This window comes from Aphelocoma coerulescens, chromosome 5 (assembly GCF_041296385.1).
Source record: "Aphelocoma coerulescens isolate FSJ_1873_10779 chromosome 5, UR_Acoe_1.0, whole genome shotgun sequence".
NCBI classification, from domain to species: domain Eukaryota; kingdom Metazoa; phylum Chordata; class Aves; order Passeriformes; family Corvidae; genus Aphelocoma; species Aphelocoma coerulescens.
Window position 1 is genome coordinate 65,413,543 of NC_091019.1, and position 26,646 is coordinate 65,440,188.

General features: G+C 46.4%; 2 protein-coding genes across 3 annotated transcripts; one reads left to right on the plus strand and one right to left on the minus strand.

The window, feature by feature from the left end:
- The first annotated feature begins 259 nt into the window (after window positions 1-259).
- On the plus strand, window positions 260-8,271 carry GNPNAT1 (glucosamine-phosphate N-acetyltransferase 1). 2 transcript variants are annotated; one of them, XM_069018625.1, is made up of 6 exons: window positions 260-342; window positions 2,831-3,018; window positions 4,221-4,283; window positions 5,440-5,567; window positions 6,169-6,230; window positions 6,471-8,271. In XM_069018625.1, exons 1-6 carry the CDS (start codon window positions 263-265, stop codon window positions 6,616-6,618), a joined length of 669 nt encoding a protein of 222 aa, XP_068874726.1. In that variant the 5' UTR covers window positions 260-262; the 3' UTR covers window positions 6,619-8,271. The 2 variants fall into 2 exon arrangements, with proteins under 2 accessions (XP_068874726.1, XP_068874728.1); XM_069018627.1 differs by lacking the exon at window positions 260-342 and adding an exon at window positions 409-1,410.
- Window positions 8,272-9,273: 1,002 nt separating this feature from the next.
- STYX (serine/threonine/tyrosine interacting protein) lies at window positions 9,274-26,272 on the minus strand. Its single transcript, XM_069018628.1, has 11 exons — window positions 26,018-26,272; window positions 17,161-17,193; window positions 16,284-16,337; window positions 15,472-15,569; window positions 14,994-15,054; window positions 14,182-14,218; window positions 13,608-13,647; window positions 13,473-13,523; window positions 12,928-13,000; window positions 12,326-12,419; window positions 9,274-12,137 (listed from the first exon to the last, which is right to left on the minus strand). Exons 1-11 carry the CDS (start codon window positions 26,072-26,074, stop codon window positions 12,064-12,066), a joined length of 672 nt encoding a protein of 223 aa, XP_068874729.1. The 5' UTR covers window positions 26,075-26,272; the 3' UTR covers window positions 9,274-12,063.
- Between the last annotated feature and the right edge of the window lie 374 nt (window positions 26,273-26,646).

Sequence of the window (26,646 nt, forward strand, 5' to 3'; positions counted from 1 at the left end):
GCGGGAACGCCGAGCCGGAGCACGGCCCACCCCCGCCACACGTCAGGCCCCGCCACCTTGGCGAGGCCCTGAGGCGGGACACGGCGGGAGGGGCGCGGCCTCTCGGGGGGGGCGTGTCCGGCCCGCCCCCACCCAACCCGCGCGAGGGGGCGGGGCGGGCCCCAAAGGCCGCGAGGGGGCGTGGCCGAGGGGCGGAGGTCGGCGGCGATTGGCTGCGGTCGGCGGCGGTTGGCTGCGATTGGCTGAGGGGGCGCGGGAGGGCATGCGCGCGCGCCGGCCCGGCATGGCCCCGCCCACCCTGCCACGTCCGTGCGGCGCGTGCGGCGGGGCCGGCGCGCGCGGGTGAGTGCGGCGGGGGGCCCTGAGGGGCTGCGGGAGGGGACCCCTCTGAGGGCTCGGTTTGGGGAGGGGCTCCCACCCCCGAGGGGCTGCTTCAGCTCAGGGGCGCTGTGGGGACCCCATCGAGCGGCTGCGTGTGTGTGTGGGGGGGGATGATGGGACCGCCCCGAAGGTCTGTGTGTGGGGCAACAGGATGCCCCCCTCCTCCCCCCCCCACCGAGGGGCTGCGGATGAAGTGAGGGGGTGCCCTCAATAGGCGTTGTATGAGGTGAGGGCACCTCTCTGAGAGGTCGGTTTGGGGAAAGCTCCCACCCCCGAGGAGCAGCTTCAGCTGAGTTGAGCTGTGGGGACCCTCCGAGAGACCGTGTGTGGGGTGAGGGGGTGTGGGACCCCCCCCCCGAGGTTCTGTCTGTGAGGTGTGGAGACCCCCCCGAGGGGCTGTGTGTGAGTGGAGGGCGTGAGGGGACTCCCCCAAAAGGCTGCATGTGAGGTGAGGGTTTGAGGGGATCCCCTCAAGGGGCCGTGTGTGAGGTGGGGAGACCCCCTCGAGGGCTGGGCTGTGCGGGGGGTTCTGCCCCAAGGGGCTGCTCCGGCTCAGGAAAGCTGTGGGGAGCGTCCAAGGGCAGAGCTGGGCGCTGTTACCCCGTACCCCAGAGGTGGGGAGCTGGCAGAGGTCTGGAGAAGCACCCTCCCGGGGCTTTGAGGGTGTCCCCCGGGATGGCAGCTCAGCTCAGGGGATCCCTGGGCATACCCTGCTCCCAACACACGTGGGGATCCCGGGATGCTCCAGGGAAACTTGAGCTGTGCACCAGCACGACCCACAGGCCAGAACTCTTCTCCTTTAATCCTTTTTTTTTTTAATTTTCAATTGGCATTATCCTAAGTCATATTCCTGCCTCCAGAAAATGAGTGTAGCTTTGAACTCCATCCTGCTCCAGCTGTGCCGGAAGTAGTTGGGAAAATGACTCTTAGTTGGTTACTCATTGCTCAAAGAGCATCGAAGCTCCTATTTCCTCCCTGTGCTGTTCGTGGGAGCTAGGTGTGCTGTACCCCGGAGCTGGAGTTCATGAGGTTTGCTTTATTCTGTACAGACACTGTTTGAATGTTGATATGGACACTCGGGAATTCTGGGGGACAGAGGAAAAGTGACATTGGAATAGTTGAGCTGTAGGAACAGAGAAATGTGTAGAAATGTTTCTCTTTGCAATTCATCTTTCCCGCTGTTTCATTTTGAAAATTCACTCGGGATGACAGTTTGTGTTGCTGTTTAATTGCTGTAACAGCAAATTTCTTTTATATGCAAAATTAGGATGAGAACTGGGATTTAAAGGCCAGTGTGTACCAGCAGGTGGCATAAAAAAAGATTTTGTGGGGTTTTTTTTGTTTGTTTTTTTTTTTATTTTAAGGAATTTCAGTTGGGTTTCTGGAGCCACTTTCACTTTTGAGGCTCATTATGCTGTGATGCTTCACATTCTGTTCTGTTCTTTCTCTGGGCCCTGGGGTGTCGTGTTTTAAAAAGTGTCATCCCAAACACTTTTTTTGTTCCTGCTGTTTATTTGGCCTGACCACTGGTGTGTGACTGCTGTATCATTCATGGTGCAGCTAAGGTAATCTGAAGATTTATAAAGAAATTAGAAGTTTTCATGAGCTCTGCTCATACCAGAACTCTGACCAGGTATTCCACAGGGGACAGAGTAAGAATTATTTTCCTTTATCAAAGAATTTCAGGTTGGAAGGGACCTTAAAGCCCATCTCATTCCACAGGGACACCTTCCAGGTTGCTCCAAGCCCTGTCCAGCCTGGCCTTGAATGCAATAAGGCAAATACATCCCTTTGCTTGCTGTCATCCAGAATAACCCCCAGTTCCCCAATCTCTTTAATCATTAACAGGTGTCTCACTGTCACCTTGGCACTGGTGTTTTCCCTGTTAATGGACACTGTGGAGCTGTGCTTGGCAGCTGGGCTCTGCAAACACACAGAGCAAACAGGACAGCCCAGGAGAGGCAGTTTGGGCCGTAGCTGTGGCATCATCTGCTGTGGGATGTGGTGTCTTGTGCCTCAGAGATTAAGTATTTATGGGATGGGACTGGTTGGAAAAAAGTGCATTATTCCCACTGCAGGCTTTAAATTGAACAGGAGTGCAAATGACGTTCAGACAGGTTGTTGGGAGGTTTCTTGAGAGTGATGCTTTCCTTTCCAGCGGGCTGTAAAGGTTAAATACCCTCCTCAAAGCCTTATCAGGCTGGATTTTTCCAAGATAAACACCAAGCTCCGTGTGCTGCCTCTGGCTGCCGTGCGCCGTGTCCGGGTGCACACGCTCTGTTAACCCAGCGGCCTCAGCAGGTGAAGGCTGAGCAGCTTCAGATAAACTGAACAACAGTTTGTTCACCTTTTGTGAAATCCCTGAGGAAAACCCCACAGTGTGCTACAGCCAGGGGAAACAACTCATGTAGAGATGGAACCATGCCTTACCCGTGTCGTTCCGTTCCAGATCTCCGGCTGCAGCCATGATGCCCGTGGCCACCGTGATGCCCGACGACACGCCCATGTTTGACCCCAGAATCCTGCAGGAACTTGACTGGAGCGAGAACACCACGACCTTTTCTCCTGCTATTTCTCCGCTGGATCCAGGGGATGGGCTGGTCCTGAGACCACTTTGCACAGCTGATTTAAATCGAGGTAGAATCCTGATTTATCATCACCAGAAATGGCAGTTGGAGACTGAGTTGATGACATGTATTTCTGCATGAGCCCTCAGTAGATTGGGATTGCTCCTTTTCCCTGATTTGGGTTGTTTTTATCAGTGATGGAATTACAGAACATTCTGAGTTGGAAGGGACCCACATGGATCATTGAGTCCAGCTCCTGAACCTGCACAGGACACCCCAACAATCCCACCTTGTGCCTTGTCCAAATGCTTCTTGAGTTCTTGGGGTTGTGACCACATCCCTGAATGTGAGCACTTGGTGATGCCTTTTCCTGGTCTTAAAATCAGGAGTCACACACGGTTAGAAGGGGAAAAGGGATTTTACCTTGGTATTTATTTTAAGGATCCTTAGGTGTACACGTCCAGGTCATAAGCATCGAGATGTACCCCACCGAGTCTATCTCTGTCTTAGTCTTCTGTCTCCACACCTCTCTCTCCCCCCCCAACATCGGGTATCACATTAGAGGTGTTACTAATTAGCAGATCTATCAAAGGTTCCCCAATGAGAGGCTCAAGTGAGCCCCCCTCCCCAAGGAACTCTCCCCTGGATGGTTCTATCTTGGTTTACAGAATGTGTTCTGGAGAGGACCTTGGGCTCTGGGGCACACTGATCCCCAGCTATGAAGCTTCTAAAATGTTTTGTCTCTTAGCTTAACAAACAAGTCCAAGAATGTAGGCAAAAAAGCACTAGGAATACAGAAGTTGTAAAAAGGTATAACAGGGGTATAAAGGAAAGGGCAAAAATCTTCATGGCATCATTGGCACCATGGATTGGTGCTGTATTGGGTGACCCTAAAAATTTGGTTTACTGTTTAAATCCTAAAATTCAAGTAGACTCTTCCAAATACTCCACAACTTCCCATTCACCATGGTTTTGGAGAGGGAGCACGGTTGTTCATACTGTTCCCTTTAATACCACAGCAGCGTGAACAAGCATCTTGGTGCATGAATTCTCCTTCTGGAATTTAGATACAAAGGTTGTTTTGGATTCATTATTTCAGGCCTACTCGAGCTTTAGCCAATCCTTCAACATTGCTCAATCCCATTGTGGTGGGCTGGTGCCATGGGGATGGTCCCTTTCCAAACAGCTGCATTGGGTTGTTCTGTGCTGCTTGGAGCTGATTGTGTGTCTGTCCCTCACTGAGAGTTGTTTCCCCCCCTCCTTTCCTACCAGGCTTTTTTAAGGTTCTGGGTCAGCTGACGGAAACCGGAGTTGCGAGCCCGGAGCAGTTCATCAGTGAGTACATCATTATTCCTTGGCATTTCCATAGAGCTTGCAGGGAATCAGAGGATACTGATGCTGACAGCAAATCTGCTTGGGTGTGAGGCTCCCGACTGCCTGATGCCAGAGGGAGTGATTAGTTCAGCTCCCCTGAGGCAGCCTTGGCACTCAGCCTTTGGATCCACTTGCAGCTATCCCCAGGGGCTGCTTGGCTGGGACAGGCCTAAATTGTGAAACTGGTTTTTAGACTGAGCTTTAGATACCTGGTAGGATGGATTATTTGGATTGCTCCAAGCCCTGTCCATGCTGGCCTGGAACACTCCCAAGGACGAGGCAGCCACAGCTTCCCTGGACAGCCTGAGCCAGCCCCTCATCTCCCTCTCAGGGAAGAATTCCTTCCCAACATCCCATCTAACCCTGCCCTCTGGCAGTGGGAAGCCATTGCCCCTGGTGCTGTCCCTCCAGGCCCTTGTCCAAAGTCCCTCTCCAGCTTTCTTGGAGCCTACTTTAAGTCCCCTTTAGATCCCACTCCTGGACTGGACAGGCAGGGGGGAAGCAGCCCAGGGATTCAGGGAATCACAGGATCTAAGCCAAATCCACCACTGATCCATGTCCCCAAGTGCCACATCCACACAGCTTTTAAATCCCTCCAGGGATGGGGACTCCCACCACTGCCCTGGGCAGCTGTGCCAGGGCTGGACAACTCTTTCCATGACATTCTTCCCTGTGAGGGTGGGCAGGCCCTGGCACAAGGTGCCCAGAGAAGCTGGGGCTGCCCCTGGATCCCTGCAAGTGTCCAAGGCCAGGTTGGACAGGGCTTGGAGCAGCCTGGGATAGGGGAAGGTGTCCCTGCCCATGGCAGGGGGTGGAATGGGATGGGCTTTAAGGTTCCTCCCAACCCAAACCATTCCATGATTCTATGTGGTAGTGCCTGTGTGCAGAGATGCTCAGCAAGGAGGGTTCTCTGGGCAGATAAGGAAAAGGCTTTTGTGTAATTCCTGCTTTTTCCTGGGTTAGTCTGACCCCGGGGCTTTCATTTTCTGGGGTCTTGGGCGCATCTTCCCTGTGATCCCACAGTGATTTGCAGTCAGAGGCTGCTGCAAGCATCAGACTTCACTGAAATTTAATGTGAGCCTGAATTGCCTGTTCCACTCTGTGCCTGCTCCCACAGAAACCTTTGAGCACATGAAGAGGTCTGGAGATTACTACGTTACCGTGGTGGAGGACACAAACCTGGGGCAGATCGTTGCCACGGCAACGCTGGTTATAGAACATAAATTCACTCACTCCTGTGCCAAGGTAAATCCTGCAGCTGGGAAGGGAGGGAAAGATCCTGTCCCTGACTCTGGGCATGTTGGTTTTATGGTGTTACTGTGTGGTGACAACCTCAAGTTGTACCAGGGGAGGTTTAGGTTGGATATTGGGAAAAAATTCCTCATGGAAAGGGTTGTCCAGCCCTGTACAGGCTGCCCAGGGCAGTGGTGGAGTCCCCATCCCTGAGGAATTTAAAAGCCGTGTGGATGTGGCACTTGGGGACATGGGGCAGTGGTGGCCTTGGCAGTGCTGGGGAAGGGTTGGGCTTGATGGTCTCAGAGGGCTTTTCCAACCTTAAACATTTTAAAAATACATGTTTAAAAAAATCAAACATTTTCTGCATTTAAAAAATGTATCACATCCTTGAGTGCCAAGCTAATAGTAAAAGGAAGCTTTGGCTTTTCCTAAGGAAAAAGATCATTTGGAGGTCTGTCCCATTGTCCCAGTGAGCTTTTGAAGGAGTCACATGTGGTTCTGAGGGAGCAGATGGCTGAGGATCTCCGTGCTGGGAGTGCCAGCCAGGCTGTGAAAACAGGGAGCTGGAAGGGCAATTCCAAGGCTAACAGACACTTGCCTGTGTTTTCAGAGAGGCAGGATAGAAGATGTGGTGGTCAGCGGGGAGTGCAGAGGGAAGCAGCTTGGAAAACTGTGAGTATTCCCCACCTTTGCCATGCAGCAGCGGGTGGGCACCAAACCCTTACACCTTCCACCTTCCTGCCAAGCACCTGGGGAGAATTGAGCCAGCAGGGATCACCAGCTGGGAATAAAATGATGTGCAGGAAAACACAGAGAGTGCTGTCAGCCCTCAGTGTTGTGGCTGTGATAATTTAACTAATTAAATACTCACTGGCCCAGCATTTAACTGCTGATTTTTTTTGTCTTTTCCAGATTAACGTCCACCCTCACCTTGCTAAGTAAGAGACTGAACTGTTACAAAATCACGCTCGAGTGTCTGCCCAAAAATGTGGATTTCTACAAGAAGTTTGGCTATTTGGTATCTGAAGAAAACTACATGTTTCAACGGTTCTTTAATTAACAACTTCTAGGTGTTTTTGGGTTTTTTGGGTTTTTTTTTGGAAAGACTGTTGGTGGAGGAGCTTGTGCTACAAACATTCTCTCCGTGGAAAATTTATATAGTTTATTGCTGCAAATATAACAGTCCCTATAAGTAATGAACATCAAATGTGTAAATCTTGGGGGGAAAAAAAAAATAACTGAGGTTTTAGAAAGGGTCCTCTGGGTTAGAAAATAAGTTTAGAACTAATTTTTACTACTGCTGAGTCGAGGTGAAGCTTTTTTGTTCTAGCTGAGTTACAAAGAACTCGTTAAAGGGATGGTTTTTAACCAAAGGTATATATTTTTATCTCAAATTTTTTCTTGCCTTGTATTTTTCTAAAGGTTTGTGCTTCTTAGTAGCCAAAGGACAGCCCCTGGGACTGTCCTGTTGGCTGTGCTGATGGAAGAATGACGTAGCTGGGTAAGGGATGAGGCTTCTCCTATGCAGAATTAGTGACACAGAACAGGCCTTTGTTCTGTTTTTTTCCATGACACCTCATGGAAATGCTGGTGGTACATCAGAAGTTTTATAGGCACTGTTTTCCAAGACTGGATTTGTTACTGTTGGTGCAGGTTGGGGAGAATCCTTACAGGCTGTGCTGAATTCCCAGTCTAAAAATGGATGTGCTTCTCACTGCAGGGCTCCTGCACTTTAGCTGATAACTTGGTTTTCAGGATAATTACTTTTTTCTGACATAAAAACCCCAAACGTGGTTTGCAACAGGGCAGAGGTAACTGGGAAACTGCAATGTCTGAAGGAATGTACCCCATCCATAGTGGGGTTCTGGCTAGCTATCAATGGGAATGGGATTGGGATTGGAAGATTGAGCTTCACCTGAGAGAGCTGGGGGTGTTCAGCCCTGAGAAGGCTTAGAGCCACTTCCAGTACCTAAAAAGGAGGGAGAGGGACTTTCATAGGGGCAGATAGTGCCAGGACAAGGGGGAATGGCTTCCCACTGCCAGAGGGCAGGGATAGATGGGATATTGGGAAGGAATTGTTCCCTGGGAGGGTGGGGAGGCCCCTGGATCCCTCTAAGTGTTCCAGGCCAGGCTGGACAGGGCTTGGAGCAACCTGGGATGGTGGGAGGTGTCCCTGTTGGACTGAGATTAAGGTCCCTTCCAAGCCAAACCATTCTGGGATTCACTGAACACACCTGGCCCAGTCACTGGAACTCCAGAGGGCCAGGTGGGCTCTGCTTTTGCCAGCAGGGATTTACAGCACAGCAAAGCAGGAGAGAAATTCCCCTTTCTGCTCCCAAGGGAGTGTTGCTGCTGTGGAGCTTCCCTCTTGCTGTAAGACTGGATGAATGATTTTAGCACTTTTGCCAGGGGTGGCAAGCAAATAACGTCCAAAGCCCTGTTGCCAACAGTGGTGTTTTGTGTGGGGAGTGACAAATCCCACATCCATGAATAGGGCATTATACCCAGCCGGGGTTGTTTGTGGGCAGCCAGGCCTTCCACACTGTCCTGCTTTGTGCTCTGGAGAGCGACTCTACAGTGCTGGGGGCTCTGCTTGATCTTCCTGAGGGTTCTCCACTCCATACAGTGTCTCCTTGGTGATGTCTGGTTTATTTATTGATTATTTTTTTAAGGAATATCTTTGTTTAAGCTGAATAAATGACTGCCACCTGTATCTGTGTTTCTCATGGAGTGAGGATGTACTTGTTGAGCAGCAGCACCTGCTGCAGGTACCTGTTCCCCTTCTCTAGGCTGAAAAGAACACTTCCAGCAATTCCATGTGGATTTCTCTCCCAAGAGAAAGCAGATGTGCTCCTCTGAGAGCATCTGCATGGCTTGAGCCCTGACTAATTCTGTAAAGCAGGTCCTGCTTTCTGCTGGCCCAAGTGACTGAGGTGGATTTTCTTGCCTTCCAGAGTTTTAATTAATTTGGAATTTCCACTGACTTAAAGTGGATTATTTGAATTCCATGGTATCTACACCACCTAAACAGCCCCAGGCCCTCATTAAGAGTTAATGAGAAGATCAGAGAGAGGAGCAGGTGCTGTGGCCCGGCTCAGATCATTGTAAAACAGATGAATGGGGTTGAGAGCTGGGAGCTGTGGCTGCATCACAATGGCCCTGCCGGGCACAGCCCCCTCACAGCAGCGCTGAAGGGCTCTTTGTTCACCCCAGAGGTGACATTCCCACCCCTCTGGCAACACAGCAGCTGGAGAGCTGCGAGTGCCCAGGCTGGGGACTTGGAGGTGCCACTGTGGGGTCAGGTGTGCCCCCGGGACACCACAGTCACAGGGGGGTGTTTGAAACTGGCACAGGGACAATGCCACAAGTGCCAGCACTGCACAGCCCCAGGGGGAGGGAACAGCAACTGCAGCAGCCCTGAAATTTATCCACAGTCCACCGGGCTGAAGAGGAAAAAGCAAGGGGCCTTATATGTATTATTTATGTTTGTATTTTAGATCTATTTTTATATACACATATGTATATTGTGTATGTATATATAAAATCTGTATATGTATTTTATGTATATATTAAATCTATATATGACATTTATAATGTATACATATTTTTTTATATACACATACACAGAGAGACTATATATATATATATATATATATATATATATATATAGTATATAAAATCAACCATGACCTCCTTGAAACAAACACCAAACTTTTCATAAATGTCTTCTCCCTGGGAAGCTCTTCCCTGGACCACAGAGGCATGTTTTACATAGTTTTATACATATAATTATATATAGCTATACCTATATATTTTTTTTAATATAGCACAAAAATATATTAAAAATATATATATATATCTCAAAATAGTAGTATTTGGACACACAGTTGATTAATCCTGGAGAATCCCAGAATGGTTTGGGTTGGAAGGGACCTTAAAGCCCATCTCATTCCACCCCCTGCCATGGCCAGGGCTACTTCCACCATCCCAGGTTGCTCCAAGCCCTGTCCAACCTGACCTGGAACACTTGGGTTTTTTTGTCAGAAACCAGCCCCAACAGCTTTACCAGTTTCTCCAGAGGTTGAATTTTACCTCCTCCCCAGGCTTTTAACTTTTTGGCTAACAGCTTTCCCACCCTGAGGAAGAGATGTCCATCTCCTTCACTCTGCTTCCCCTAAGCTGGGAAAGGGAACTTCAGCAGCTTGATGCAGAGCTGTGGCTTCCCAAAGATTTGTGTTTGAACCAGGGAAAATAAAAAATAATAGTTCACCCTCTACTTCTCTTTCAGGTCCACAGTGAGGGACCCTGCTTCCAATTCCTGCCTTTAGCTCAACCCCCCAAAACCAAGTATTGAAACACCTACTGGCAGTGAAACTCCAGGAGACAGACACAGGAAGTTTTAAATAGGCGGCTTAGTAATAGATCTGAGGAAAATTAAATCTCAGAATCCCTTAGGATCTGCCAGGCAGACAGACCAGAATGACTGTAAAAGGCACCAGGAGGGGGTAAGGCCATGAAAAAAACTAGATTGATGAAAAATCCTTAGTCATGGAGCTTGTCAGTAGTAAGTGAGTGTTCCCAGGACCCCAGACATGGACTGGAGAGATGAATCAGTGCCTTCCATCTGTGTTTCATCCCTCCCCTTCCCCAGGGACCTGAAATAGGAAGGGATTTGATGCTTCCCAGCCCAGTTCCAGCAGAAGCTCGTGGCTGGCAGTGCCTGGGAGCTGTGCAGGGCCAGGCACAGCCCCACTGCTGCCATGTGGGAACCTCGTGCTGCAACGGCCGGGAATTCATTTCCCAACAGCCCCAGAGCAGGAACAAACCCTCTACAACTGCAAAACCAGCACTGCCCCCCGAGCCAGGCAGCTGGACACTGACACAATGCAGTTCTCCAGGAGATAAATCACTTCCTTTTTTCCAGCTGAAAAGTTCCTAACTAAAGCATCACACTAGTTATTGCAGATTTTTTTCCCCCTGAAGGAATTCTACTGTTCCATCACTGTTGTAGGTGGCTGAGGCTATCAGTAGGAACAGGAATGTGCTGCTGAATCCTGGTTCAGCACTCCAGGGCCTTCACATTCCATGGGAGCAGAGGTTATGAGGCTGGAAAGCCCTGGAAAGCCTCACCCCCTCACCCTGTGTCCTGGCTCAAGTACCAGCCCTGACTCCCTGAAGGTTTCCTCCTCAGCTATCACCCCCATCTGTTCCAGAGCAGCTCTAGCCCAGACATGGATTTCCAAACCAGGTTCTGACTCCCTGCACGGGCCCTGACAGAGGCCAAGAGCTCCACATGCTCCAGAGGGATCATCCCTCCCCAGACCTTCCCAGGAGATGCAAGGCCAGGCAAAAGAGATCCTCACTGAACAGCTGCCCTGTTCGGATACCTGCCTTCAACTTCCCAGAGCTCTGCTCTCAGGGACCCCCCCAGCACAGGCTGGCCCTTCTGAGGGGACACAGGACAAGTGGCCATCCACACAGAGTGTATCCAAGTGCAGGGGGACAGCTGGATGCTCTGATCCCCAAATCCTGAGGCCATTTTTTCCCTGGTAAAACACAGTCTGGTTACCAAGCTCAGATCCCCAAAATACACAAGTTTTTCCACCAGCTTTGCTCAGTGACCACAGTGCTCCCAAGGAGCCATCATTCCATTCCTGGCTTTTACACAACAAACATTGGGAAATAAAGCAGATGCAGAACCAGGACTGTGCTTGCACAACCTCTGTGCTGCTGAGACAGGAGAGTTACAGCTGCACAAAGCACCCTGGGAATTCCCAATCTGAAAACCTTAAAGCACCAAGAAGTGTTTCCTCAGCTGAGTCTCATGTTTTACAAGACCTGAGGTGAATCCTTTAAGTCCTGATCCCATTATGGACAGTGCTCTGGGCCTCAGTTTTCAAAGACAAATCCAACTTTTACCCCAGATGATGCAACTGCTGCCTTGCAACAGCAACTAGTCCTTGAAAGCCAGTTTGAGGATGCACTGTTCTAGATTGTTCAACTTGAATTAACCTTTATGTTTATGTTTCTAAAGCACATTTCTGCCATAATATATACTGAGAACAAGGTGAATTTTAGCAAACTTTTTCTTTACTAAAGTCTCTTGTTATAAATTACACAAATAACTTTATAAACAAATCCCCCCCGCTTGCATTTTGTTTAAAGTAATAACTTTATATCATACAAATAAAGAAATTTCAAGTATGAAAAGTGCATTATTGCAATAATACCTCTTTGCAAGTCCAAAAATCTTGGTTTAGAATAAAACTGTAAAGTGTAAAAAAGGAGTAAAACAATCAGTGCCATCTATTCATTCAAGAAGTCCAACATCTTAAAAATGATGCTTAGTGTGTTGCAGAGGCAGATTTACACCTGAAAGCAACATGTAATTGAAAAGAAGCTATGTGTGTTCGTTGTTTTGCATTAATTCTTGTTTTGTTTTCCCTAGTTTTCTTCACCTTTCTCAGCAGGAATTCTCACTACAACCAGTGCTTGTCCTCAGCCATCACCCATTCTGTGCTGCTGCCACCTGCATGGTGCCGAGGTCTTCATCCTCCTCGTGCATCCGCTTCAAACTTCCTGCAGGAGGCAAGAGGCAACTTCAGCCACAGGAAACCAGGATATTTAAGCACTTCACACTGAAGTTTAAACTCAGCTTGCACACCAAAAGCAATCCCCCTTCCCAAGAGTTTGGGATTCTGCTGCTAAAGGTTTATGTGGGGAGTGTAAAATTCACCTCGCACCCCCCAGCAGGAGAAGCTTCTCACCTGTGCTGCCAGGTGGGACTGAGAGGGATCTCTCCAGCTGCAGAGGTGACATCATCTGGATGGTTAATTTTGCTAGATAGATGGCTTCATATTCCTGGAAAGGTCCAAAAATGTTTATTGCAATTACTTTGGCATAAAGCTTTGTGAGGATGAGCAGGATCAATTCAGAGAGCATCTCATAGTAAGGCACAGATTTGGGAGGAGGAGAATTCTTTGTTGCTTTGACGTGAATGACAAAAAACCATCGGGAAGTCAGAGGAAAAGAGAAGTTCAAGGATGACTAAAGAAATGGCTTTAAGGAACAAACAACATTCCCTTTGCAGCTCCCTCAGCACCAACCAAGACATTTCAGAGCCTCTGAATCACTGCACAAACCAGAAATTTTTATTTCTCCTCCATTCCTGGATTTGCTTTGTCCAAAGCTTAGGTGGAAGGAAGAGAGGTGCCCACTCATCTTCCTCCCAAAGCTTCACTACAGCTCCTGACATTTCCTTGAAGGGTATTTGTGTAGTATATGTTCAGTCTAAGTAGAAATGTCTGTTTGGCAGGAAGATGAGTCATTAAATGGCTTTTCAGTTCTGATCAGGAATAAAAAAAGTCACCTGAAGTTGATGGACAAATCCAGCATTAGGATTAATACAGAATCTTCTTTCTTGGACATAAGTAAATGCATCCCTTAAAAAGAGAAGGAGAAAACACCTCAGTGAAAAATGGAGTCCTCCTTTAGATTATCAGTTTTTCAAAACTACAGAACCCCTAAACTCTGACCAGAACTGGTCTGCACAACTGGAATTGCTTGCCCAAAGCAGGAAGCAGCAGCTGTACAATTCTGTTTGCCCACCCCAGTGCTCAGCTCCCTTTCCAGTTCAATACAGGCTTGGAACAGCCCCCAGGGCCTCTCCCACGGTTTTATCCATGGATGGAGGCTGGTGCCTTGCTTCTCTCAGCAGCAGGTGCCTAATTCTTAAAAAAAAGGATGTAAACACACCTGCAGTGAAGTGAAATGGAATAATCAGCCCCTGGTAAAGCCTTAGGTAAGGCAGTTGTTACCTGCTGAGACTGAGTGAAAACACAACTGTTTCTGTTCCCTCCAAAATCATTATTCACCTCACACCACATCAATTAAAACCTGAATACCTCTTCTTACCTGTACTTCACCCCAAATGTTTCCATTATGTATGCAATAACTAAGGCAGCACTGGAAAAAAAAAACCAAATAAAAATTAGTAAATTAGATTTCAATTGTTTAAAAATATTTATATCAGGATGGATTATTTCCTACCTTCTAGAAATCCCTGCGTTTCCATGGACAAGAACTTTTCCTGAGAAGGGGAAAAAAAAAAAAAAAACAAATCAACCATATTTGTATAAATTGAATAAAATTCTCCATAACAAGGAAAAACCACATTTCAAAGAACTGGGCAGCAGCAAGGCACATCCAAGAAAAACAGGTGTTGTCTTCCTTCAGCCTGAATTTCTGACTACACTCTGTCCACTGGGATACAGGAACTGGGATTCCTGCTCCAGGGAGGATTCTGAGTGCCAGAATCACCACAGTGCAGATTTCAGGTCCTACATTAGAGAGGGGACAAGAAAATTTCATGCACAGAACACAGAAAATTTCATGCACAGTTGTGTTTCAAGTGAAAAAACCCCAAACCCCCAGAGGTTCATTTTCCAGTTTGAGGCAAAAGAACACTTTGCTCTGAATTTGTCTAATATAGCTCAAATCAAGCATAAGAAACCCCCAAATTTAAGAGAAGCTGATATTTAAGAGCTTCTAATACATACCCCAAGTTAGTTTTAAAGTTTTAACAACACTTTAATAAATGAAGGAAAAGTTAATAGAGTTTTACCTCCACTTTGTAAACTTCCATCAATAAATTCTTTAGTCTGAAAAGAAAATAAAAAATTGTAAGTCTCAAACTTTCAGATTATTTTAAATGCAAGTGGCAGTACCACCTAAATTGGGTATAATTTTTCTATCAGTCTTTATTTACAGTGACAATAAAGCACCTTTATGCAGACTTAAACCTCACTCCAACTGGACATTTGTATTTCTTTTGTACTTTAAACTATTCCTAGAACTGTCAGTGCAAATACAGTGTGAAGGCACCACTGGGTTTTTTGGTGGAAGAAGGAACAAAATGCTTTGGCTCAGCTGCAAACTAAACTAAACTAAAGATACAAACCCACAGCTCAAACCAAGGGTTTGTCCTAGTAATGGGCACTGTTTAATTTACAAGTTACTTTTTAATTCCTCTTCTGTAAACATGTTTTAAGACACTGTGAAACTAACTTACTATTTTGAATTTGGTTTAGAATTTGATACAAGAAACGTAAATACTCTTGGGCTCAAACAGAAATTTCCCCCAGGTCAAGGTCCCCAAAATTCCCCCATGACCAAATCTCTCTGTTTTGTGCCAGCCTTTTTAAATTTTATTTCTTTTTTTTTTTTTTTTGATACCATTACAAGAAGCAGCTCTTACAACTCCACCTGTTTCCATACTTATAAAAAGGAGTTAACTACACTTATTAAAGTATCAATAATAAGGTCAAGAGCTGGTAGCACTTCCAGATGCCTCAGGCTGAGTATCCCAAATGTGAAACTGGTATCTGTTAGTTCAGAAAACTCCTGGGCAACTCCATTCCCAACCCACACACTCACCATAGGGAAAAATCGGATTATATTCTCCACTGGATTATCTGCAATATCCAAGACTAAATACCTGCAATGAAAACAGTTCCTGTGAGTACACAACACCACTGAGTTGCTACTACTGGGACACACAGAGCTGCTACAACTCCTCCACTGCACTCACAGCTGCAGGAGGAACCCAGCACAACCCCCTGGCTTCAATTCCTGCTCTAAACTCCACAACTTCAATCTGTGAGGAAGGGAGTGAGGAATCTCCTCCAACATCTCCTGACAGATTTCCCCTCTCAGGAATCACCTACCACTGAAGACAGTTACTGCAAACTATGGATGATTCAAATCTGCAGATTCACCCAGAGTTCAGGATGAATAAAATTCGTGGTTTGGATTTAAAGTCTTTCTGCACCTCAGCACATTTTTCAAACAGTTCTGAGAGCGTGAAAATATTTGGAAAGAACACAGACACAAAAGAATCTTGATCATTTCTCACCTAAATAACTGTTGGAAGTTTGGTTTAATAAAATTTGCTTCAATGTTTTGCCGTATGCATATTACATGGGTTATTCCATGTTTCTGGAGTATAGGTAGCTGTGGAGAAAGAGAAAAAATCCTTTTTTAAATTGCAGATTCATCTATTACACAGTAATAAAAAGCAAAGCTATACTTAGATACAAACTAGGGCTTTATCAAGGAAAATCTGAGCTGGTTTTCTAGAATTCAGAGTATGAAAATGCCATATTTCAAAAAGAAAAAATTCCTAACAATGACAAAAAAGGAAGGCATTCAATAAATTTGTTTGTCTCTGCCCACCTTTCACTTTGCCTGAAATTGCAAGTGCCTCCAAGAGGGAGGAATTTTCAGCCAGCATTGGATTCTTGCTAGAAACAGACCATGAAAATAAGATCCTTTAAACCATGAGGCAAATTTGCAGAGCTAAGCTGTGCCTTAGCAGTGTTTGACTTTATTGTAGATTTAATTTTCCTTGTTTTAACGTCTGTGTGCGAGTTGCCAGCTCTTTTTGTATTGCAACCCTTCAGCAAAGGAAATAAGAATTGCTAAAGTCTCTCAAATGGTTTAAATTTTCTAAGAAAAATTATATTTAAAACTCAATTTTAATACAAATAGCTCAGACCATCCCACAAATGCACCACATATTCCTTCCACTCTGGCATTTTTCACGTTCCAGTTCAGAACTGCAACCAAATTTACACCTCTATAGATACACTCGAGCAGATCTCCACAGTAACAAATCAAATCACCACAGCAAAGCCTCCCTATGAGAGAATATTCTGAAAATCATACCTTGCTTTTCATAGCTGAAGAATATGGGCCTAAAAATAACCCAGGTAAGATTTCCTAGGAGGCAGAAGAAAAACAGACATTTAATACCAACTCAAAATGATTTGAAATACCACATTTCACTCACCTCAGACCACAGCCATGGACACAAATAATTTAATAATTTACACATGACTGAGATGTGTAATCAATGTCATTTATAGCAGGACAAGGGGAAAAAAAATGGTTTGGCAGGATAAAAGAAACATGATCTTGGTGCAGGAGATCTTGTTTTGGACCAGGAACAAAGTGCTTGATTTGGACTGAGTTCCAGGTTGATTCCTGCACCTCACCCAGCCCCAGATCAAGTGAAGGGAACTCTTAACTTGGTTTATAATCCTGTCTTGTAATTAACTCCAAATTGCTCTCATGGAAAGAGATGCACACAGGGAAATTCCCTAGCTTTGGCCTAGCAGTGGGAAAATACCAGTTTTTAACCATTTATCTCCCCACAATAAAAATATGCAGGTGTGTAGATCTTATCTTGAGCAAAGATTTGAGTGACACCATGGTAGGAAAATTTCAATTGTCCATCCTGCTGGAAAACACTCCCAAGTTTAAGGCAGAAGGCAAAGCTCTGATACATTTTTAGTGATCATTTAAAAACATTCAGAAAGACAAAAATGTAATATTTGGGGGATTGCTGTTTTAGCACAGCAGAGATGCAAACACACCTGTATTCCAAGCTGGCAAATCCTCACCTTAATTAACTAATTAATTCTGTCAGCCATGGTGCTGCCTGACACTTTACAGGTAAAGACTGATTTTGATACCTGCTCTTTTTTCTCCTCATTAAATGCTCCGTGGGTTTTGCCTCAAACAGTAAATAAAAGTGTCCTACCTGCATCTCTCTCCTCATGGGATAGGTCCAATCCTTAAAAAAACCATAAAAATTAAAAATAATTATATATACAACAGAGAAAAACATTCAGGCAGAGATCTGTACGTGCATTTTATAGAGAACAACCACCCTCTAAGCTCTGTACAAGCTCCCTGCTGCACACCAGGCACGTCCCTGCTACCTTTCCACACAGATGCCAGCACCACCCAAGTGCAAGGAACACTATTTGGAAAGTTAATGTGAAGAAACCTCAGATATTCTACAAAGAATCCTTAAGGCTGGAAAAGACCCTTATCAGCTGTACATCCACACCTCAGCTTTCTGCTTAGAAACTTCCCTCTGAAGTGAGGAGGGGAAAAAGAGAAAGGAAAACAGCTTTAGAACATCCTGTACTAGTCAGAGAAGGGAAAGAATTCCTTTGGCTGGTGCATTTCTGCAGCCACTGAAAAAACAGAAGATAACAAGTGGAGCAGGTAACTCCCTTAAAATCCACACTGCCTCACCTCATGAACTTTGACTGTGAATATTCCCGATTCAGCTTGAACAGTTCCAGAAATCTGTGCTCTCCACGACCACAGCAAGCCATTACAGCGAGTCTCCACTATTCCCCATCCTACAGTAAACTGGGAAGGCTCCTCACACTGGAAATAAACACTTGTGTCCACGATCCTGCTGGTCATTTACAGCCCAACACCCCCTGCCACAGAATCCCAGACCCTCAGGACTGGGAAGGTTCACCTCCCATTCCCAGCTGTCCATTTACCACCACAACTGCCCAGAGCAAATGCCAGGATCAACATTTCCATCCTTTGCTCCATCCTGCAGCTCTGCCAAAGCTGAACAGAAAACTGCTCAGGCAGAGACTATTCCTGTCTTTCCTTCCCTACAACTCCCACTGGCCTCTATTAACAGGCTCTTACTCATTCCTTGACCCTCACACATGAAGGAGTTGGAGCTGAGATCCCAGTTACCATCTGGAGGTAAAAAAAAAAATTAAAAAAAGGGACTAGTCAAATATATCCAATAGACTGCATCCATTTATTTACATAACTCTGTTGTTTGATTCACACACACACACCAGCAGCTAAGAAAAAACTTCCCGTGTTCTGATGTCCTCAAAAGTATGGGGAAGTTAAACTTTAAATATTCCAGCTGGGAGGAGAGGTCTGGAGTACAGCAGGAAACTGCAGCACTGTCCACCTGAGCACCTACACTTGTCCCAGTAGCAGTAATTTCACATTAAACCTCTTTTTACTGACACAATAAAAATCCTGTGCTTCCCTCAGACACCCCCACAGTGCACAGGGAAGATTTTCCAGCTCTTGGTAGGGGAATTAGGAAGGATTTTAGTACCAGGGAAGTTATTCCAGAAAAGAAAGCAAACAAACATTAAGCCACTCCAGACAATCCTTTGGATACCACCTGAAGTGGCAGCACAAACAGGGAAATAAAATGCACTGAAATGGGCTTTGCAGAAGACACACACGTAGCTGAATTACTTCTGCATGTTCCAGCTGGAATAATAAACTCCTGAAGTTGAAAGGAGAAATGCTGTGACAAAAAGATGGTATTTACAGAACTGTATCCTTTGAAGGCTGACCTGAGAGGGTTCAGCACAACCCTGCTGGCTTGCTCTGTACACAAAAGCATCATTCACTCCTCCAAAGGCCAGAAACCCCCAGGTTTGTCCAAGTTTAAAACCAACCCTAAGAGCAATAAACTCTGAAAAGCTTAAGCTGCACTCCAGGAATATACAAGCACTTCAGTGGGTTTATTACTCTGTTTGTAGAATTTTAAAAGTCTTAATCTGGAGCACAATGAAAACACAAATTCATCACTATTTTGGCTCAACACCACATTGCAAATATTCCTTTCAAATGCATCAGAGGCAGGAATTTTTTAGTCCCAACAGCTGTAAACTGGGTAAGAATTGAGCAATGCAAGTCCAAAGGGAATCAAATCCCAGAAGACAGCACAGATGTTCTGAACAAGAAAAAAATGTCACCACAGGCCCCAGACATTGGTCTTCAAATGCCCTTCAAGAAGCAAAAAAGATACAGTTTCCAATGGGATTTAGTCTGCAAAATAACTCTCTGAAAGACAGTGTTTAAGGAAAACATTTAATCTGAGATGAGTACACAAACTACTGAAAGAGTGATTTTGGTGATTGCTGACAGCCCTTCAAGGCTTTTCAAACCAACAATGCCAGATTATTCAAATGTTATGCAAAGTTATGTAAAAAACCCTATTTATTAATGGAGCCTGAACCCCAGCACAGGTTCCATTTAAGGAATTCATTCATCAGCCACGTTTTCCACACTGTCTGGAGCACCCAGCAGACAAATAACAACGGAAAGCTTCTCTTTTGATCAGACCAAATGCAAGAATTTTGCTAAGAAAACAAAGGGTGATGCCAGAGGTGGAGGGAAGAACAGCATTCCTTGCTGCCAAGGATTTGGGAGGTTCTCCAGAACAAGCGACAACTCACTGGAAGTCTCACACATCAGTATTTGCAAGACACTAAAGAGATGGAAGTGCAAAAAATAACCTCCAAACCACCAAAGTTTTAAAGATGAGCCACTCCCCTCTGACAGATCTCCCTAAACAAGCAGAAGGGGGAATAAAGCACATTCCAAATCCCTCCCTTCCCCATCCCCAGCCCATCTCCAGCTGAAATAGATGGAAGCTATGAATTAATAGGTAAGACTTGTCCACACTACAAAGAGCTTCTTGGTATCCAATATCCAAACTACACCAAGAGCAGCTCTGCCAACACTTTGGGTAATTTTGTCCATATTTTGCCTTATTTTGTTCTTCCTTAGAACAGTTTAAGGGCAAAAAGTGACATGTGGGCTTTTTTCTGTAAGAGTGACCTTGGCTAGAACTTAATCTAAAAAAAAAAAAAAAAATATTATGATTTTTTTAAATTAGTTTAGCAGCCCTGACATTGAGCCTCTGTACCAAAGCAGAGAGTGTGGTTTTTAAACACAGCACCCAACCTGCATATGCCTCTCCAGAAGGAATGTCCTGAAATGGATCCACGTGACATGGCTTAACTGGTCCCTCACTGAGAGCTGAAGCCTGCAGACCCATCTGATTTTCACACATAAAAGGGACATCCCCAGTCTTTGTCAAAGCTCAGCTCTGGCTGAAAGGCAGTCCCAGTTATGATGGTTAAACTCCTGCTGCCTTATAATTAGTAAAGCCTGTAAACCACAGGCTGGCCCAGGTGAAGGGAGAAGCTCTCTCAGAGGTGCTGAAAAAACCACCAGGAAAAGAAATCAAATCAGTAGTTCAGGAATCAGACATCAGGAAGTCTTTTCCAGATTTCACTGCTGCCTCTCACCTGCTCAGCATCACCCACCCCTGCACTGACTCCTCCTGTTTTCCCAGACCATCACTCAAATCCTTTGGAAAAGCTGCCCACAGCTCCCAGTAAAACCTCCCTGACCACTCCAGGTGTCCAACCCTTTCCCAACTCCCAGACAGCTCCTTCGCTGTTGATTTACAGCATCGCTTTCCTCTCCACACAGATTTCTCTTCCCATCACAATTCATCACAGCAGGACTCCCACATGATGGATTGTGCACCTCAAAAACCCAGGGCTGTCAGAACCCGCTTGCCTGGAGCTGCTTCCCTGTCTAGTGAGGCTGTAACACTCCAAGTCTCTCCTCCAAACCTGCTACAAGGTTCTCCCACAAGTTGGGAAGCTGGAGCAGCAGAAACTGTTACGGCAGCACCAGCCACCGGCTCTGACCTGCTCTGACCTGCTCCAGCTCCTGCACCTGCTCTGGCCAAGAGATCTCCTGGCTCTGCCTTTAAGCACTGCACAGGAAATTAAAATTACAGCCTGACAGTGTTGTATGAGAGCACTCAGAGGGCAGGATTACATCCACTGCCAGCAGCACTGTCACCCCCCTGCCCAGGCTGCAGCTTGGACTGGGGCTGGGTCCTGATCCCACAACAATGACCTCAACACAAAGGCTTTATGCTTAATTCCCAGGCAGCCCTAAGTGTCATTTACACGATGAAATGAGATCACACCTTGGGTTTGAAAGCATTTTACGTATTTTATACAGCCCAACCAAGTGGAGGAGAGGGATGTTATCATTAAAGACCCACACAAAAATCTAAATCAATTTGTAAAATGGAACAACTGCAGAAGAAAACTTGAAATAGCAAAGCAGTAGCAGAGCACGCTCGGTTGCCATCTTTTAATAAGAAAGCAGACAAACTAAATGAGGTACTGAAAGAATATTCAAGGAAAACATTTGAGTATCACTGAAACCTGTCACATCTATCACCGTGAAACATGGTACTTAAGAGCCTCAAAATTAGCTACAAACAGGAATGAAGTGAAAGGTTGTATCTTCAGTTTGTCATGCTTTGTGCTCTTGGACAGTTACATTAAAAATATGGGGGTTTTTATACAAATAGAATTATTTCAGCTGGAAGGGACCTATAGCTATCATTTAGTGCAACTGCCCGACCAGTGTGGCTTAAATATATTTTTCCCCACACAGAAATCCTGGTGCAAGTCTATTAAATTTACAAAATTAGACCAAATCCTTTTGTCCCCTCAAGGCATGGGCATGGCACTAACAAGCTTAGGAAAGGTTTGGACAGTGCTGCTACCCCAAAAGTGGCTGAGGGCTGGTGAAAGAGGCTGGAGAAAGGGTGAGGTGACATTCCCACCCCTGCACAGCTCTTTCATCCCATGGCCACCATACTCAGGAAACGATACAGGGATGGAACCAGTTTTACAGGGAATTCTGTGTATTTGTCAAGAGCACTGAGACAATGGGAAGGCCTCACCAGAGACATTTTTGCTATTGAAAATACAAAGGAATACAAAAGCAGGAAGGTAGAGAAGAGCAGTAATAGCAGGTGGGAACGACAGAGCACACGGAGGAAGGAAGAAGTGGACAACAGGGAAAGAAAGGTTATTTTAGCAGAGAGAAACACAAGCCACAGGAAAGGATAAAAGGTAAAACTAAAGGAAAAGTAGAAATGGAAAGCAGAAACAGAACAATTCTTATTTGCCCCACTCTCTAACACTGGTCCTAAAGACACCTCATTAAACACCGTCAGCACACAGGATCAGCAGCACTGATAAAAACTCTTATCATATAATTGTATTCCAATAAAATTGGAAATAAAGCAGGGGAGGCAGAATCCTTCAGCTTACAGGAAGCACAGAGCCAAGTGCCAGGAGTGCCACACTCATATGGATTATCAGAACTGGTTATAACAGTACAAGAATGGCCTTTTTCACACCCCTCCTTTTGTCAGTTCATGAGTTGGGCTATACTGAGACAATCCTCATGTAGATAAAAATCCCCAAACACACCTTAATTCCCAAATTCTACAAACTGCTCCGCTGGGCCTGTGTGGATCCCACCAGGCTTTCCCTGGATGGGAAGCACAAGTTAATCAGGACTGACAGACTGCTCAACTTCAGCTGCCACAGAGCACTTTTCTGATTTATGCAAAGCAGTCTGATAGTATCCCACAGAGTTGTGATCAAAATCTGTCACCTGATTTACATTTCCCAGCACAACACAGCGTTTGTTCTCCATTTTTTGGGCTCTATTACGTGGGCAGGTAAAAGAATTCTAATGATACAGGCTTCCTACTTATTTTAAAGAGTCTGCAGAGGAAGGGAAAAGCTGTGTTTTAAGGGGGTTATTTGTGTTTCCTATCAAAAGTGAGAGTAAAAAAAGTTTGATAGATTTGTTCCACCTTTAGACAGACTGCATCACTTCATAGTTAAAAAAAGCAGTCAGAAATACATTAGCATTTCAGACTAAATATAGCTGTCAAAAATGTAAATTTCTTTTTTGAAAAAAAATCCCCATGTGCTAAAAAGAACTCAGCTTTTATGCATAATAAAAAGGCAAATATGTCTGCTTAGTCAATACGCTGCTAATTTAATTACAAAACCCATGGAGAGTCCTAAAAAAATTCTAAATACATCATGAACACTTGGCTTGCTCAGCCTGACTGCAAGCAAATATGCTTTAACAAAGAAATAAACTGGTAATTATTGTTGCACTCTCATTATATATATCCTAGTTCTTTTTTTGCTTAAAATTTAATGGGAAAATAATTTCTATTAAATTCCTTCAATTATTCCAGTCCTTACTGACCTTCTTTCCAGAAGTACTAAGATGTCTCAGTACTAATAAGCCAACATGTACTAATTGTTATTAACCTGCCCCTTTTTACTGGGTTTTTAGCCATATTTTTCCCCCCAGTAACACAGAACTTCTCAAATTCAAGAAAGTTTGAGGCCTGACCTTGGAAAATGTGCTGATTTTAGGAAAAAAACCATAAATACCTAAGCTTAGAAATGGTTCCACATCACATATAATCACTATTACTCATAAAACAGAGATTTTCACTATCACCAGCTTATAAAAGGACACACAGTTCACAGACATTCCCGGTATAAACCAGCAAAGCTTTGCCAGAATGATGAGTTCCAGGTTTTCCGGCATTTCCCAAGCTCCCAAAAGTACCAACAGCCAAGAGGTTTAAAAATCCAGCAATCCCTAACACCACTATATGGATTAGGGACAGGGCAAACAACATCCAGGCTGGAAAAGTGACCTATTTATCCAGAGCACATCCCTGCAGCCTGCCCCAGTCAATCCAGGCTGCTCTCTCCCCTCAACACTTTTGCATGTGCCAGGAAGGAATGTGCTGCTGTGCAGCCAACCAGTGATGTGGCTTTATTTTTAATTATTATTATTATTAATAAAGCTGTCACATGGCTACGAGTGTCAGCTGGGAGAAGGGAGCTGGGGGTGGCAGCTGGATTGAGTTAAAGAAGAGGCAAAGCTGCACTTTTGAGCAGCAGGAAGTCAGCCAGGGATTCCCCAAGTTCTCCCTCCTCCCATTCCCAGCATTTTGAAAAAAAAATCTGCCAAGCCAGCATTAAACCACCCATCATCAGCTTCCTGAAATATTAGGGATCACTCCTCATTAAAGAGCCTCCCTGCTGCAATGGACAAGAGATGATCTTCTGCTTTCCAGGAAAATCTGCATTTTGTGGGCAGAATGACTTTAGTTTCCCCAGTCTGCTTCTCCAAAGCACTGTCTTAAGGATTGGGCTTAAGTCTCTCACACTTTGCTTTTAACAATTTACCTTTAACATTCACCACTGGCTTTCGCTTTTCTGCTTCCTCCACATACTTCAACTATTTATTATCTGGTATTCAGAGCTTGGAATTTATTTACATGATCTTGTATTTAGATCAAGTCAGACACAACAGTAGTATGCTGAAAGGAATTCTTACAGTTTTTAGAATCAGTTCTTGAAAATCCCCACTATGTGAAGTTCTAACACGCTACACATCACATTATTTAGAACAGATCACAAAAAAAGCCAAAAGTAAAAGCTACTCTGAAAGACACTGTATCATAATCTCAGTTTTCATCAGTTAAGAGTTGTTAGACTGGCAGCGAGCTCTGTTTTTATTTTTACTTTAACCCCACATTCCTCCTTAGCCATTTTAGATGAAAAGCCACCCAGGCTAATTTAGTTAACCATTCTCAGACAAAACTGTGGATAACACAATTGGTTTCCCCAGAAAGAAAAGATATTTTAAAACAAACAAATTATAAACCTCACAGGGTGGTAGATGATTTGTGTTGAGATACCAAGTGATTATAACTTTGTGAGAACAACTAAATGACTTCTAACACCTCCAGAGCTCTGAAATGATGGGGGTATTAAATCCTGACAACAAAAACAACAAAAAGAGTCACTCCCATTTTTCGGGTAATTTACCACCATAACAGCATTGAGCAATGCTGTTCAAACAGAAATAAATGCTGATGCTTAGAAATGCATGACAATCTATAGACGCCTGAAGAGCTCAGACACTCTCAGCTTCCCTCACGCAGGCTGTGACATTTCGCATTAAATATTTGAGGCCACCAAAGGGGGGGACACTCGCGGCTGTTTGTGACACACAAAAAGGAATCAGCAGCGCCCAGGGTCAGCGCCGGGGAGTTCAGCCAAGTTCAGAAATCAGACACCGCGCTGACCCGGCTCCTGTGACACCGCACGGCTCCGTCTGAGCACACATTGCCACCTGTCCTCGTCCGCAGGGAAGTCCTGGCTCTGGAACACCGTGAAAATACCTCCCCGATGGAGTCACCCGAGCGCCGGATTGTTTCTGGAGGAGCGGAGAGGTGGAAGTGCTCGGAAGGCACACGAAGGTACTCCCTGCTGGGGCTGCTCGCACAGGGGCAGCCAGCGGCACAGGGACACGGCTGCTGGCCTTACAAAGGCAGAGGGACACGCAGGGGGAGCGAAAGGGCGGATAACACAGCCTGTGACACACTGAGCGCAGAAAAGGGGATACAAAAAAAGAGTGGGGGCTGCTGCGGGTGGGCAAAAAGCCAAAGGAGATGAAGCGGGAGGTGCTCCGTTCCCTAAATGTGAGGGCGGCAAGATCGCCCAGAGAAGCTGTGGCTGCCCCAACCCTGGAAGCGCTCAAGGCCATGTTGGACAGGGCTTGGAGCAAGCTGGGATAGTGGGAGGCTTCCAGGCCGGAGGCACCAGAGACGGGAGATACCGGAGGGCCGGGCGTCTGCGAGGGCGATGGAGGGAGCAGAGCCCAGCAGCGACCGGGGAGGGAGGATGCGGTCCGTGGTCGCAGGGGGTGTCACCAGCACAGGGCGGGACACGGACCCGCGGCCTGCGATGGATCCCAGCGGGAACCCCGCGGGAAGGGGCGCGGGAGGCACCGCAGGGCTGTGAGGGGAAGCCCCGGCGGGGCCGCGGGCCGGGCGTGTGCGGGGGGCCGGGCGTGTGCGGGGGGCCGGGACGGGAGCTACCGCTCACCTCAGAGTCCTCTTTGGCCTGCGGCAGCGCGGGGAAGGCCGGCTTGGCGAGCTCCATGGCCGGGCGCTGTCCGGGCGGGGCAGGACCCGGGGCAGGGCGGCTATTTGGGCAGCGGGGCCGCGGGCTCCGGCTCGGGAGCGGCAGGAGATGGAGGCGGCGAAGGAGGAGGCGGCGGCGGCGCGCTCAGCCGCTCGCGCCCGGCCGCCATGCTGCTGCTGCTGCTGCTGCCGCCTCTTCTTCCCTCCTCCTCCTCCTCTTCCCTCCTCTTTCTCCTCCTCCTCCTCCTCCTCCTCCTCCTCCCAGCCTCCCGCCCGCCCCCGGGCCCGCTTCCCCAGCCCCCGCCCCTCTCCGCCCCGCTCCGCCCTTAGCGCTCTCCTGTCTCCTCCCGGGCATCTATCTCCTCGGTTCGTTTAATGGACCTGCTCGCAGCCCCTAAATTCGGAGTAATTCAGCCCAAAGTTTCAGTAACGGGCGAATGCTGAGCAGGGCCCGGCTCGGAGCGCCTCACGCCGGGCGCGCTCCAGGCACGGCGCGGCCATTAACGCTCCCTGTCTCCGTCCCCTGACATTCCCCAGGGCTCCTTCTCACACGCCCGCTTCCATCTTGGCTCTGTCGCCCATGGGAATGAA

What these genes read in the sequence shown, in the direction of transcription:
- GNPNAT1 (XM_069018625.1), top strand. Translation starts at nt 263, where the DNA reads ATGCGCGCGCGCCGGCCCGGCATGGCCCCGCCCACCCTGCCACGTCCG. An exon ending in GAGCCCGGAGCAGTTCATCA is followed by an intron (nt 4,284 to 5,439) that starts GTGAGTACATCA and finishes CTGCTCCCACAG; the next exon opens with AAACCTTTGAGCACATGAAG. An exon ending in TCACTCACTCCTGTGCCAAG is followed by an intron (nt 5,568 to 6,168) that starts GTAAATCCTGCA and finishes CTGTGTTTTCAG; the next exon opens with AGAGGCAGGATAGAAGATGT.
- STYX (XM_069018628.1), bottom strand. Translation starts at nt 26,074, where the DNA reads ATGGAGCTCGCCAAGCCGGCCTTCCCCGCGCTGCCGCAGGCCAAAGAG. An exon ending in AGGCCAAAGAGGACTCTGAG is followed by an intron (nt 17,194 to 26,017) that starts GTGAGCGGTAGC and finishes GGTTTTTTTAAG; the next exon opens with GATTGGACCTATCCCATGAG. An exon ending in AACGCAGGGATTTCTAGAAG is followed by an intron (nt 13,524 to 13,607) that starts GTAGGAAATAAT and finishes TTTTTTTTCCAG; the next exon opens with TGCTGCCTTAGTTATTGCAT.